Here is a 15,362-nt window from a genome sequence, read left to right as displayed (position 1 = left end):
AGCCCGACGTTTATCTGATTTAAGTTAGGGAAATCGGTAGGCCACACAGGGCAATAATTCGAAGTTTTCAAGAACGCTCGGAGCGTGTAGGTCGAGTGCCAGCGGGAAAAATCCGCGTTCAGATTCCTCTTCAGTGCGCCTTGAAGGACGTAGTTAACTAAGGGGTGATGGTACCTGTGCCGACTGATAATGGAAAATACTCGAGGTGTACAACTTTTCTTCCTATACTCTATGAAGAAATTCAAATTGCTAACGGGTGCGAGGACATGCACGCATGCGCCCCTGATTTTGCCTGTCAATGGCCTCACTCCTCGACGCGTGCGGCTATTTTTCACAGCTTGACATCGTGCAGGAGTTTCCTCACTGGAAGACTGTGCTTAACCGCAGCAGGATCTGCTTCTCCGTCTCTACGGCGATAAACTTCGCCACAAGCAGCTACATAGACATCGACTTCATAACGGAGCTGCCAATCGCATTTCCAGACCGCGTCCAGCGCTACAATCGCATCAGGGTAAGCAGCCAGAGGACAGCACTCCCTCTCGGGCACTCTATGCAGTGTGAATCAAAACATGCATTATCGCCTGATCGTCACAGATAGCGTGGTTCTATGCAGCCGCGTCTGCAAACTGTCATTAGCAACTTGGACGTTGAGGGCGTCCGATTTAGCCTGAAGTTCATCATCATCATGGCCTGCTGTGTAATACTTGAGTAGTGTGCTAAGGTTTCTCTATTTTGTCCCCACAGTTTTTAGTCATTGAACATTCGTAATGAAATGAGCTGTAATGGCAGCTTTTTCTCTACTTAAAAAATAAATTGAAGATACATTATGCATACGAGCGACACCTGGCATCTTCGCGATTTTCCGATAGCAGTCATAAAGGCTCACATTCATCTTCAAAAAGTGCACTTAATTTTAGAAAATGAGGTAGTCAAACTTCAGCTTTTTATTGAACCACGAGTGCCATTTATTCCGTTGCGTAATTCGCACCAGAGCTGCCGCATTAGAATCGATTACTGCTTGGATAGATCATAAACACATGTTTGAACTTGAGTGGTGGAGGAGGCCACTTTTCTGAATTGGCATATACCGGTTGTTTCCCGTAAAATGTTCTGCAGTTCTTCTTCAAAATAGGCTTCATGAGTTAGAAGAGCACTTTTTCGACATAGCATTGTCAGCGGTGTAGCGCATCAGGATGCAGCTAAGACATGATAACTAGCAAGCTGGTTAACGTTTTACCTTCTGAAGTTAATCTCCTTATCGATATTATTTACGGTATTCTGCACTCCACTGAATACATGCAATTTAGAAAACGCAGTGCAGCGGGACTCTTAAGCACATTTGACGTCTTAAACTTTGGAGGGTTGAGTACTTATGTTGAGATTAGGTTTGGCTTGGTTTGGTTTATGGGGTTTAACGTCCCAAAGCGACTAAGGCTATGAGAGACGCCGTAGTGGAGGGCTCCGGAAATTTCGACCACCTGGGTTCTTTAAGGTGCACTTACATCGCACAGTACACGATTAGGGTCCCTGAGTATGCAAGAGCTGCCGCGGTGGCTCAGTAGTTATGACGCTCGGCTGCTGCCCCGAAAGACGCTGGTTCGATCTTGGCCGCGGCGGTTGAATTTCTGTGGAGGGGAAATTCTAGATGCTCTGTGCGATGTCAGTGCACGTTAGAGAACCCCCGGGTGGTCGAAATTTCCGGTGCCCTTCACTACGGCGTACCCCATAGCCTGAGTTGCTTTCGCAGCTTAAACACCATAGACGAAGAGCATGAAGAGGAGCTACGCTGCAAGGCTCAGAAGCAGACCTCTTTGCTGTATACTTCTGACAAAGTCTGCTTCTTATTGTCACCTGTGAAATCGGTGCCCTCTTTGTAGAGATCTCGTGAGAACACGCATCCACGACTTAACTGCGATATTCCGAGTCCAGTATATCGCACAATAATAGCCTTTCTTTAGCCTATACGACGCGCCCGTCCTATTCAGTGGTTAAAGAGAACGCCACTGTTTATGCACGGCCAATTCATAGTAGGTTCGCTTGCTTGCACTCGCGTGAACTCCTTGCTGGGTCTAGAGGCCCGTGTGCTGTGCGATGTCAGTGCACGTTAAAGAACCCCAGGTGGTCGAAATTTCCGGAGCCCTTCACTACGGCGTCTCTCATAGCCTCAGTCGCTTTGGGACGTTAAACCCCAATAAACCAATAAACCAATCTTTGCTGGTAGTAACGCCCAATCCGGCGTGATGACGAAAGAGCGGTCAAGCCATGGCGCTGACAGAAGCGCACGACGCCACAGAAGCAGTAGCTTTTTAATGTCACAGAAAAGGAGCGCTTGTCGCGAGCTAACGCTGATTCGTGCTCATTAATGGCTTGTCGAGGGTATAGCGAGTGAAGTCCTTCATCGTGGCGGCGGCAAAGTGGTTTAGCCGCCCTGAGTTAGGAACAGCACACCCGCTTAACTATTCTGAGGACTCCGCACACTGGCGTGTGGTATAAACCACCACAATGCAGCGTAACTAGTGACGCCCAGCGGTCCCAGCGCGATCATTCATGTCATAATCATCGTGAGCGCCACATCTTTTCTGCTCTGTGGCGCAATGGAAGGGCAGCCGCTTTGTAAACCTGTAGTTGCTTCGGTTCACAGGCTGTTTTACGTAAGTGCCTTTATTTTACCCCAGAACGACAGCTTTTATTTTATATATTTATTTGGAAATTTTACATATTCTTTCTCATTTGGTACACAGTTTTCATGGTTTGTTCTATCATTTGTTATGTTTGCGGCTGGGTGCCCAGAGCCGTGGAAAAATTTGCGAGGTTAGTTGGTGTACATCAGTACACCTTTTTAAACGAGCTTTTTAAAAGAGCCGCCGAAGAAAACAATGCAATGAGGCAAAGTCCTGCTAACAACGTTGGCAGCGAACACAAGTACGTGCTTTGGCTAGTGTATCGCTGCCGCGAAATTTATATGGCCGGCGAATCTACCAACACTTGTTCATGAACGCCGTTTGACGCCTGTTCTTGTTGCGGAAAGCTGTCACGCCCAGCCAACACAGCATCATCCTCTCTTGCTTCCCTGCTGCTCTTTTTTGTCTTTTTGTGCGAAAGCACTTCTTGTTGCGTTCTCGGCGAAACCCGTGGCATGAGTAAAGCTTCCTGGCGGGTCACGTGGCCCAATTTGTAGCGGCTGTGAAACGGCTGTGAAGAGGTTCAGTAATCGCGCTGAAGGTTGACGATGGGATTATGTCATTCCCTGAAGTAGTCTGTGCCAAAGTAAGGGCATAGACCACCCGATCTTTGCCGTTGAAATGACTTTGGTCGAATCGGAATGGGGGTGAATCTTGGTGTGCTCGGGTGGAAGGCAGGCTTGAACCTGTCTCAATATGAAATTGCCCCACAATCAAAAATCGGCTTGGCCCTTACCCCCCAAAATTAAGAGAACTGATTTGACCCACATGAGGAACCGACCTAGGACATGCCCAGACTGGGTTTAGCCGACCCCCAAAATTTAATCCGCTTTCAAAATTTGGGTGCCCCACCCTTGAAAAGTAGAAAATTTACCCATGTGCGAAAACGACCTGGGACATTCCAGGAATGTGGCCGACCCCAAAAATTTGTGTCCCACCCCAGAGATTTGAGTGTCCCATCGTGCTTTCGCACAATATTTTGTGCATAGCAATCATAAACCATGCGCCATTATTTTCCTTGCTGTGAGAAGCTGCTGGAAAACAATTTGGTCTGGCAACTCGCTGACGTGTTGTTTGCGAACAGTTTTTGCTGGTGCTAGTCTAGGATTTCCGTCGCTTTAAAAGTACTTCAGGTGCGCCGCACTCGTTGCCTCAGTGCAAGAACCGAGAAATAGGAATGGCAAACGCGTTCAGTACAAAGTTCACGAAAGTTCATTCAAAGGAACCACCGCGTTTTATTGACGAAAAAGCTGCGTACACTCAACTGAAGCATCAATAGCTCTGAAAAATTTAAAGACAAATTAAATACTGACACAAGACGTTTTTGTCAGAAAATTTTAGCAACGTCAATGCAGTCTTTCGCGGATTTGAGCGCCGATAAGGTACCCCGCCATTCACTACCAAATAATCAATCGGTACCTGTTTTGAATTTGACATGCCGCGGTTCAACCCAGGGGCAGCGAAAAGTGTTCTGCATTCGCCTATACTGTTTTAATTAATGTCGATTTCTTTCGATGCCGAACAACAGCAAATCCGGAATGAACCATATGATCGATTTTTGCAAAGAGGAAAAGATGAATACTATAACATTTCCAGGGCGTCCCTTATCGCTGTCGACAGAAGGTTGCCATCATAGGTGTTAAGCTTTTTCTAGTCAGACCAGAACAAAAATCTTCGTGCAAGATAGGATTCGAACTACCATCCTTGCGTTCCGCAGCCGAGCGTGGTAATAGCTACCCTACTTCCGGCCAACGCGCATGTAGTTCTCCTTGTCTAGTGCGCTGCAGACTGTTTGCAGAAAGGCGTCGAATCAGACGGATGCCTCCCAAACGCCCTCCAGTGTCACCAGCATTTAAGATTCACAAACAATTGTGTACTTAATTAACATGTTAACCACACATCAGTGACACAAGCAGCAACATGGCGCTTAAGGCTTTCGGTTTGGTTTGGTTTATTGGGGTTTAACGTCCCGAAGCAACTCAGGCTATGAGGGACGCCGTATGAGGGCTCCGGAAATTTCGACCACCTGGGTTTCTTTAACGTGCACTGACATCGCACAGTACACGGGCCTCTAGAATTTCGCCTTCATCGAAATTCAGCCGCCGCGGCCGCGATCGAGCCCGCGTCTCTTAAGGCTTTTGTCTCACCGCACTTTAGGTCAAGAAAGTGCCCTCCAGAATTTGTTTTTTCCCTGTGTGTTCGTCAGGATGTCTGGAAACGTGAATAACTTCTATATTTGCTTTCGGTTTGGTCTGCCCTTGCATGCCGTGTCGCCAGTTTACATCCCGCACCAACGGTACGACGTATCCGGTGGAGCATTACGGGATGAAGTACGAGTTCGACAACCGGTCGCACAGCCACTTCTGGAAACTTTACTTCCACACGGGTGGGCTGAACGCATTCTTCGCCTACGACGACGCCGAGACGATGAGATATAAGGTACATACATAGCTTAATTAACTTTATTTTGGATTAATTTCACTTCGACAAGGGTCGCTATCAAGTAGCACACAATAATATAGTAATGCTATACGAAGCATTTCCAATAGTTCTGAACAAGAGCGTTTTTGAGAAGGAAACAGTTTACGAAAGCACTTTTTGCATATGATGTAAGATTTCACTCTAACAATCAATGTGTCCGCAGATCACTTGACAGCAGTCTTGCAGCATTTTTTTTTTCAGTTGTTTTTGCTATCAGCATGCTAGTAGAACGGACAGAAGCACGCCAGCTGCTGCCTAGAGGACACGGAGGCAGACCTGTTTCGCGGCTGCTGTAGCCAAGTGGAAAAGCAGAAGCCGCATCGCGCCGGCTGCCGCTTGCATCGTAAAACCTTCACAATCAACCTATGGGAAAATTCCATTCATAATTGTGTTAGCGCACCTAATTGGGATTTTGGTTCATGAAGTAAATCTGGGTAAAATTTTTTTCCCCCTTGTCTATGGCTCTGCGCAATCCATACACTCTACGCTAGTCGCTGGGACATTTCAAAGGCCAAGCTGTGGATGCGCGAGGAGCGGGTGACGTCACACGGCGCACAGCTGGCGCGCCGGGGCCGCCGCAGGAGCCACCGCTGCCACCACGCGCTCTCCATCGCCCCGCCAACAGTCTCTCTCTCTCTCCTTCCCTTTCCTGAAATAAAATTTTCATTTTCTTCATTTCAGCCTGTAAATTAAGTAAATTAACTTTTTTCTTTCACTCCCACTTCCTCCCTTCGTCTAAGGTGTGGTTCGGGTGTCCACCGAGATGACAGAGAAATACAGCGCCATTTCCTTTCTTCAAATAGCGTTGCTTTCGATTATCATGGCATTGTGCCGAATGGGTGTTGATGGATGTAAAAAATTATTTTGCGAGCGAGTTTGGACCGTGCAAGGTCTCAGGGCTGCCGCACAGCTGTTCCGTGGACTCCCTGGCAGCGCAAAAACACGCTTTCGCGTTCCACTACTAAAGGCGAAGCTTAAACGTCATTCATTAGCAGTTAATTATTGATTAATCAGTAATTAACCATCAATTACTATTATGTCATAACTTAGTAATTAGTCTTATGTGTAACGTCATACAGTGCTGGCGTCACCAGTGCCACAGAGGCAGTCAAAGTGATGCGGAAAACGCTTTCGCCTCTCCGCACTTTAAACAGTCAAAGTGCTCCTGATTTTTTTTTTTGCATTGACTTTTGATGATTCAATATCTGTTAGTATTTGGGGCTTTTCTTACTCTTTGTAAAAAGCAATTCGGGGCCCCTTAAGAGCTATCCTGCGAATACCAAGCTGAAGCAACTATATGCTGCGCTGTTTTCCTTCCGGCGCCGTGAGTTCAGCCCTCTGTGTCCCGCTTCTTCTTCGTCCCTTTAGGACAATTACCTGTTGGGCTAGTCGGTGATCATACATACTAAAAATATTTTGCCCCAAGACAGCTTACACGAGAAAGAATACAGCACGGGCGCTCCCTTTTTGTCCGCTGGCTTTTCTTCAATGAACGTCTTATGGCTGGCGGTGTACATTCCTCGGAAGAATGCAGGGCTATAAAGCTTTACCAACGCTATAGTATCTTTCGCCATAAAACGATAACAAAGGTTTAAACAAACAGAATCAGTGCTGTTTCTAATTGAAATATTCCATGCCCAGGTTCTCAGCCAGTGTTCTGTCAGTCTAGCCTGAGTCACTTTCTGACGTTGAACCCACATAAAGAAAGCCAAGACTTCCCTCTGTGCCTTCATTACCTTTGCGCTGCCTATCTATATCGAGCTATTAGACACCTTTAGCATACCGTGTACCGTGTTTACGTTACCGGTACCAGAGTACCGGGAGCCCACGCGCAGCCAATGCGCATGCGCAAATCGCCTTGAAGGCGGCAGATGGCGCCAGCGCCCGGTAGCTGCGCGTGTGCCTGCAGCATCAGGACCAATCAGCGGGTGCTCACCGGCGGTGGGCGGGCTTCCGGTACTCCGGTAACTTAACGGTAACACGGTACATGGTATGCTAAAGGTGTCTATTACGAACTTGTCCACTGTACTGTCTATCCCAATGACCAACATGTTAAACGTATCGTTGGATAGGTCATCCTTCTAATCGCGAGGGACATGTGCAGATGCAGGAGCTGCTGAATGCCTATCCGGACGACAGGTGCGTCGTTTTCGACGACCTAGGAGACGACCTCCACGAGGCGACCTTTCAGTATGCCAATAAGACGGTCGAGTTCAAGAAGTATGGGATGCTGGCCGAGGTGGCCGGCGCCATGGTGCAGAGATACGGGCCGGCCTTCCCACCGCAGTATTACTAGAGGACGCGCACAAGCTACCGGACATCATGGCCTCCCACATGCATCTGTCTCTAAACCTGGAGCCGGAGGCTTTGAAGACACTGGTGCATCGTAGCGAAGACTATAAGGCTGAAAGACGTGTTGTTTGTGCGGGATTTTGGCCGGGTTGGGGAGGGGGGGGGGGGTGTGGACGCTGCGAAGGAGAGCAGTGTGAAGCGTTGGGCGAGGACGTGTCCTTTGGAGGTGCTGTCTTCTATATGACTCCTCCTCTTTTGCCCTATTCGAAAATAAAATCGACAGTTTTGGGCATCCTAAGTGAACAAAATCTTTGTGACATTGCACTCGAAACGGCCTTATTAGTTAAAGAATCTGAATTCTGGGGACTGGACAGGTAGTTCAGCAAACACGCAGAAAAAGGGGGTAGCTCCCATACTGTAGTTTGTTTCTAGTAATTTGGGTAACACTTCAGTACAACGCGCTTAAAGCAATTAAACATAGCACAGGTAGCTCAAAAACTGAACTCAATGTCGGGAAGAGTGTACAATTACAACTAAGACTTTCTTACGTACAGGAAGGCCACTCTCAAGATATGCGAAGACTCCATCGAGGACATTAAATTGGGTAATAGGGGGACGCCACACGGCTCAGTATTTTTTTCGACCTTCATTATTACGATGTTGAGACTCCCCGAAAAGTTCGCTGAAACTGGCAGTGTAAACCACACCATATACGCAGATGACTTAATATAAACGAGGCAAGTGACAGGCAAATTTAAAGCTATCTGAAAACTGCAACTGACATCATTAAGAGTACCTGAAGCCCAAAGGACAAAGGCTCGGCCGATTAGTCGCAAGCACTGTTCTTAATGCCCGGTGAAATATAACGGCTTCACCAATAGCGCGAGGCAGACATCCACCTGTTTGTCAACGGTGGAGAGATACCCGTGGTCGATAATATCCGCGTCCACGGGGTAAGAATTCAGGCAAACCGGAAGTATCATGAAACGCTTGCTAGCCTAGAAGGCAGCGCAAGTCAGACGAATAGTGAACAGGCACGCTGGGATGAAGGAGGCGAACCTCTTGAGACCTAATCACCAGGGTAGTGTGAGTGGCACCCTACCTCAATCTCAACGGAGTTTAACTGAACATGCTTGAAATTATCACTCAGTCTCAAGGTCGCGCTTGGACTGTCTTATGACCCGCTTTCTTATGACGCTAGGTCTCGAACACACTAGCGGAGCTTATTGGGGCTATACCGTTACCACTCTGCACCGTGCTCGGATCTAAAACTCGGAGGAAAGGGGTTCATGAGCCTGTACGCTCAAGAGGCACACCGCGACAAATCAAGGACAAGATTAAAATTCAATCACTGCCCAGAAACATGCACCTTGACTTTCACGAAGGGAGACGTAAAGACAAAGCAGCGACATTACAAGCCAGTTGTACAGGTCGACAGGACGTCCATATACGGACGCTGAAGTATAAGAGAGCAAAGCGCCACACGCGGCCTTGCGGTTAGGGAAGACTAAACCCCAGTGGCGTTCTGCACAGTCTATGGCGTCAAGACGGTAGAAGCTAAGGAAGTGGCCATAGCCTTGGCCAAGGTGGTCATCAGTGACTCGGAAAACACTAATAAATTACGAATCGAGGCTGACGATGGAGACATTATATTAAACATAATATGTTATCCAATATTAAACAGGAGATGAGGACCCAGAGAACTGTTCTGCTCGTTTGGGCACCAGCTCACCAGGGACTTAGAGGAAACGAGGACACTCATTCAATCGCCCGAGGTCTCGCTTACCTGTCTACCCCTGGAACCTCCCAAGTCCCCGAAATTATAAACAGCAGAGAGGGTATGCGAGCATACCATGAAAAGACACTAGGGGTGTGCGAATATCAAATTTTTCGAATACGAATCGAATACGAATACTTAGTGCCGAATATCGAATCGAATATCGAATAATCAAGAAAAGACGCATTTAACCGCTGCAAAACATTTATTTGAGCACCCAAGGACACCACAGATCAACTATCAATAAGTAAATGAACACAAAAGGTGTGTGTGCTGCACAGGAAGTATCGAAGTCTAGAACATTATTCTTAGAAGAGCGGAATTTTCACAGAAAATGGCTAGTACACAACACTGATTCAATCCAGCATGCCATAAGCGCAAAAGTGCGTTGCTGGGATGAACATTAAAGGTTGTTGGGAAGGAAAACCAGCTGCTCCACATGATCAGTAGGAGTCGTTCCCTTCTAGCTGAAACTACTTCTCCAGCCACAGATAATTCCCTCTCACTTGGCACTGAAGTGGCAGGTATTGTGAGGTACTTCGTGCACAGCTTTGACTATACCAGCTACGCAGGTATAGCCACAAAGAAGTTCACAAGTACAGTCAGCTACGGCATGGCCCAACATTCCGCATGGCTCTGGACGCCGCCATGTTGTTATGTCTATGTTAGGGGTGTGCGAATATCAAATTTTTCGAATACGAATCGAATACGAATACTTGGTTCCGAATATCGAATCGAATATCGAATAACCAAGGACAGACGCATTTAACCACTACAAAACATTTATTTGAGCACCCAAGAACATCACAGTTCAACTATCGATGATTAAATGAACACAAAAGGTGTGTGTGGCTGCACAAAAAGTATCAAAGTCTCGAACATTATTCTTAGAAGAGTGGAAATATGAGAGAGATGGCTAGTACACAGCATTGATCAAGGCTAGCTTGCCATCAGCACAAAAGCGCGTTGCTGGGATGAACATAAAAGGTTGTCGAGAAGGAAAACCAGCTGCTTCACATGGTCAGGCAGATTGATTGTAAAACATTTTATTCGCCGGGAAGAGCTTGACAAGAGGTCGCGTTAAGTGGTCGAGAGTACATAGCCCTCGATGACTTTGTCAGCCCACTCCACCGCCAAAACTTGCGTTCTGGGGTCAGAGCTAGCCAGCACGGTCTCCCACCGCTCGAGAGAAGGAGCTGTAACTAGATCACCCGGAGGTGGCTCTATTTTGCAGTCCCACAGGATGTGATCGTAGGTAGCACGTTGGCCACAGTGTTTGCAGTTTGGGTTGTAAAGATCTGGATAAATGTGCGCGAGGAGTGATGGGGTGCGTATCGATCTCGTCTGTAGACGACGCCACGTAACCTCTTGTTCTTTAGTAAGTCTTTTGTCTGGAGGGGGGAAAATTCTCCTCTCTAATTTAAAATGATTGGTGAGATCATGATATGTGATCATTGAGTCCTTCGTGAAATTCAGGGAGCCAGACTCATCCACTGCCCGGTCGACGAAACCTCGGGCTTTATTGTGGGCTGCCTCGTTCCCCGGATTCCCCGAATGGGCTGGGACCCATATCAATTCGGAATAATTTGGTGAGAATTTGGTTGCGTTAAGGATTCTAAGGGAGGTGTTTGTAATTCGCCCTTTAGCGAAATTATTGATACCCATTTTGGAATCGCTGAGGATGATGCTCCCTTGGGTATGTGCTAGGGCGAGGGCTATAGCCGCCTCTTCTGCCGTTTCAGAGGATTTCGTTTTGATTGTCGCCGAGACGATGTGGTCACCATTCTCGTTCACAACCACAATTGCAAAGGCATTGGTATTTTTGTATTCTGCCGCATCTACATAAAGTGTTGCAGCGCACTGTCGGTATTTCTTATGTAAGGCTTTGGCTCGTGCTTGTCTTCTACCCTCATGGTGTAAGGGGTGCATGTTTTTGGGGAGTGGTTTGATTAGTAGGGCCGTCCTATAGTCGCGGGGTAAGTCTACTTTAGCATCGTTATTCGTAGGTTGAAAGTTAATTCCGAGCCTGGTAAGAATACTCCTGCCAGGTCTGGAATTGGCTAATCGCGCTGTTTGAGCCATTAAATGGGCTTCTTTCAGTTCATTGTAGGTGTTATGTATTCCTAACCTCATAAGCCTTTCGGTTGAGACATTTAGTGGGAGTCCTAACGCAGCCTTATAGGCCTGCCGTATCATGCTATCTAATTTGTCCTTTTCTGCATTCGAAAATTTGAGATAAGGGGTGGCATAGAGTATCCTGCTTAGCGCAAAGGCCCTCACTAGACGGCATAAATCTCTTTCCCTCACCCCTTGTCTGCGGTTAGCTATGCGGCGGATTAATCGCGCCGTCGCTTCTACCGTGCGTTTTAGCTTAGTGAGTGTGTCAGTATTCTTTCCATTTGTTTGTAAATACAACCCCAGTATTCTCATGGTCTGTACCTTTTTGACAGATCGTCCATTAACATAGACGTTTATTTGCGGGGGGGGGGGGGGGGGGGGGGATGTCGTGGTACGCCTACGTCTTTGTTTACGACGGATCACGAAGAGTTCAGATTTTTGCTCAGAACAAGTGAGGCCGGATTCCCATGCGCATGCCTCAATGATGTCCACTGCTGCTTGGAGTGTGTCTTCTATGTAGCCTTCGCATCCTTTGGTTACCCAAAGTGTGATGTCATCTGCATAGAACGTGTGATGTAGGTCTGGTATTTGTGCCAGTTTGGGGGGAATTTTGATGAGGGATAGGTTAAAAAGGAAAGGGGACAGGACGGAGCCCTGTGGCGTTCCTTTACTTCCTAGTGTGATTGGGGCAGACTCTATTGTTCCGACCGTTATCACTGCTGTTCTGTTAGTGAGGAAGGATCGGATGTAGTTGTACGTCCTTTCTCCGGGGTTGATTTCTGACAAGTTTGTCAAAATGGCTTTGTGGGTGACGTTGTAGAAAGCTTTAACAAGGTCTAAACCCAATATTGCTTTCGTTCCTGTTCCCTCGTCAGCTTCAATTATGTCCTTGTTAAGCTGCAAGAGTATGTCCTGGGTAGATAGTTGGGCCCTGAATCCTAACATTGTTTCAGGTAGGAGGTTCATGTCCTCCGCATAGTTTTGGAGCCTATTGAGGATGACATGCTCCATGAGTTTGCCTAGGCATGATGTTAATGAAATTGGGCGTAGATTCTCAGTGCTGAGTTTCTTACCCGCTTTAGGAATAAAAGTGATTTTCGCGTGTTTCCACTCTGGTGGTATGTTGCCTGCATGCCAGTATTTGTTCATAAGGTCTGTAACTGCCGCGATCGACGTTGCGTCTAAGTTCCTGAGAGTCTTATTTGTTACTTTGTCTGGTCCTGCCGCAGATGGTGTCCGCAGTTTTCCGATTGCGTACCAGACCTCTGCGTCTGTGATGTCTGCGTCTAAATTTGGATTAGGAGTCCCCCGGTAGTCTGGTTGTGTGGTACCATCATCCGTGTTTAGATAACGTTCTGCTAGCTCTTTGATTAGGTCTTCAGTTGTACCCTCATATTTATGTATGAGTCTGTACAGTTGACTTTGTTGCACGGGACGTGTTTGTTCTGGGTCTTAGAAGATGCCATGTCTTCTTATTTCCGAGCTGTCCATTGACGCTTTCACATATTTGGTTCCATTGTTGTGTTTGGAGAGTAAGTGTATGTTCCTAGATTCGCCTCTCGATTTCAGCGATCTTTTTGCGTAGTCGCTTGTTGTGTTTTTGCTTCTTCCAGCGTTTTTGGAGGCCTTTTTGTGCCTTCCACAGGTGTAACAGCTTTGAGTCTGCAATCTGCTCCTCCTTCTCAACTGGCACCACAACGCTAGTGGAGCTGACATCTTCATTCAGGGAGATAACCCAGTCGCTAAGGTTAGAGATCTCCTTTGGAGCTGTTTTGTCGCGAAGTTGCCTGAACTTGTCCCAATCCGTGGTTCGTATTTCTTTTGCTTTGTTTTTAAGTTTTGTCGTGGGGAAGGTGATGCTAAGGATGAAGTGATCACTACCAAGGTTTTGCCCGCTGTTGACCCACTTTGCGTCCTTGACGTTTTTAGAGAGGGATAAGTCTGGAGATGTGTCTACACATACACTGTTACCCATGCGTGTGTGGTCGCTCGGGTTGTTTAGCGTTGTGAGCCCTAGTGACTGTAGTGACTGTATGGTCAGGCAGAAGTCGTTCCCTTCTAGCTGAAACGACTTCTCCCGCCACAGAAAATGCCCTCTCACTTGGCTCTGACCTGGCACGTATCGCGAGGCACTTCGTGCACAGCTCTGACTATACCAGCTTCGCAGGTGTAGCCACAAAGAAGCTCACCAGCGCAGTCAGCTACGGCATGGCCCTTGGAGGAAGGAAAAATTTTCCTTCCTCCAAGGGCCATGCCGTAGCTGACTGCGCTGGTGAGCTTTTTTGCAAGGAAAAATTTGCTTTCCTCGAAGGAAAAATTCGAAGTAAAAATTTTCCTTCACCCATGCGCATTGCTCTGGGCGCCGCCATGTTGTTATGTCTCTGTCGATAGGGCTTGCGGACCGAAATGAACGCCGGTGCTCACAATGAATATTCGGCTAGATACGGATATTCGAGTCGGGTCGAATATTCGAAAGAACACGAATACTTGGATCTCGAATCGAATACGAATATTAAAAATATAATATTCGAAACATATTCGAAAATTTCGAATATTCGCACGCCCCTAAAAGACACTATACTATAGACTAAATATACAAATTTATCCGCCAGCGGACAGAACGCTCATTAAGAAAGGGGAGGTTATGTGAATAAAATAGACGGGTTTTTCCCAGTCCAGTGCTCTACAGCAGGTGGCATCCTGAAGTCTTCAGGCCAAAGTGCAAACTTTGCGACGAGGCATCAACGTTGGTCCACGTGGTATGGAATTGTCCGACTAAGTACAATAGCTCGCACGCAGAGAATCCTGGGAGGCTTTGCACTGCAGCCCAGACCGTCCAGCTGGACATCATTGGTCAAGCCCTTGCTGCTAGTGTCCCAAGGGTTTTCGGCCGACGGCTAGGGGTGATGGGGGAGATGGAATTTTCTCCTGGTCTTCATTGACAGGTGTTTTAATAAAGTTGTTTCTCTCTCTCCCTCTCTCGCGTTGTGAGAATAAAATAAAAGCAATAAGTGAAAATACAATGGTAAATATGACTATAGAGTTTTCTTGTTAGTCTGGATATTCCACTCGTATTAGCTAAATTCAGCCATGGTTTCAAAATATACGGAAGCACAAAAAAGGAACGCAGCTTCTAACATGTTGTTCACCACTGTAAAGTCTGTTCAGAGCACACAGGGTTTCCTTCTAGGCCTTATTGGGGGGCTCCTGCAGTATTCGTGGAAGTCCTACTCAATGAAGGTGGCAGGACCCGATGCATTCTTGCCTCCAGATGATTTAGAACGCTCAGGATAACGAGATACGCGATGTGGCTCAAGAGATAACCCCCTGGACTCTATTTTTCACCTTTTTTAACTATTGCGTGCAATGAAAAGGTTGCTTTGGCTGCATGCGTTTCGAAAATGCATGTATTTGGCACGATGTAACCAAATTTTGTCAAATCACAGCGGAGAAAATAATCTCGTTTCCGAAATTGTAAAAACTGGTATCGCTATCACAAACAGCCAGCAACAAATATCTAATTAGAACAAGAGGCCTAACCGTAATAGTTAAAACGTTAATTGTTTGCTAATTAACACGATTCACCGTTTTTCTGGTGCCCGCCAACAGTGGTAACACTATACCACAAAAACCAATTTTTGCCCAAAAATGTCTGTTTTTCAAAATTACTTCGTCTTCTCTGAAACACCTGATATGTAAAGTATTACCAGGCGTTGTTTTATTTTTGCTGTTTACACAGGTGTCCCAGCTAAATGCAACGAATGCTTTAAAAAAAAGACAGTATGCTAGCCCCAGTGAAACCGACTGAGGAGTGTTCAGAGTTGTGTGGCCTAGTGTACAGCATTTCTTTAGTTCTTTAAAGTTAACCATGCTCTAAAGGCGAATTAGCTAGCTTTTAGTTAGTGCCCTGAGGAACCAAGTGTCAGCGCAGGAATTGTAGATCGTCTCTAAAAACAGCTAGCAGCGCTATTTTCATCAAGGTACGATTTACGCAGCTTTATTTATTGGCTTTC

The 15,362-nt window shown here is 46.7% G+C and overlaps 1 protein-coding gene across 1 annotated transcript; it reads left to right on the top strand.

The window, feature by feature from the left end:
- The first annotated feature begins 298 nt into the window (after window positions 1-298).
- On the top strand, window positions 299-7,588 carry LOC149347625 (uncharacterized). The gene is made up of 3 exons (XM_089541616.1): window positions 299-511; window positions 4,959-5,120; window positions 7,267-7,588. The coding sequence occupies exons 1-3, from the start codon at window positions 299-301 to the stop codon at window positions 7,456-7,458; spliced, it is 567 nt and encodes a 188-aa protein (XP_089397742.1). The 3' UTR covers window positions 7,459-7,588.
- The last annotated feature ends 7,774 nt before the right edge of the window (window positions 7,589-15,362 follow it).

Source organism: Amblyomma mixtum, chromosome 4, assembly GCF_055824585.1.
Source record: "Amblyomma mixtum isolate Tamu chromosome 4, ASM5582458v1, whole genome shotgun sequence".
NCBI lineage: Eukaryota > Metazoa > Arthropoda > Arachnida > Ixodida > Ixodidae > Amblyomma > Amblyomma mixtum.
Note: the sequence above shows the minus strand (reverse complement) of the source record. Positions and strands in the feature narration are given on the sequence as shown.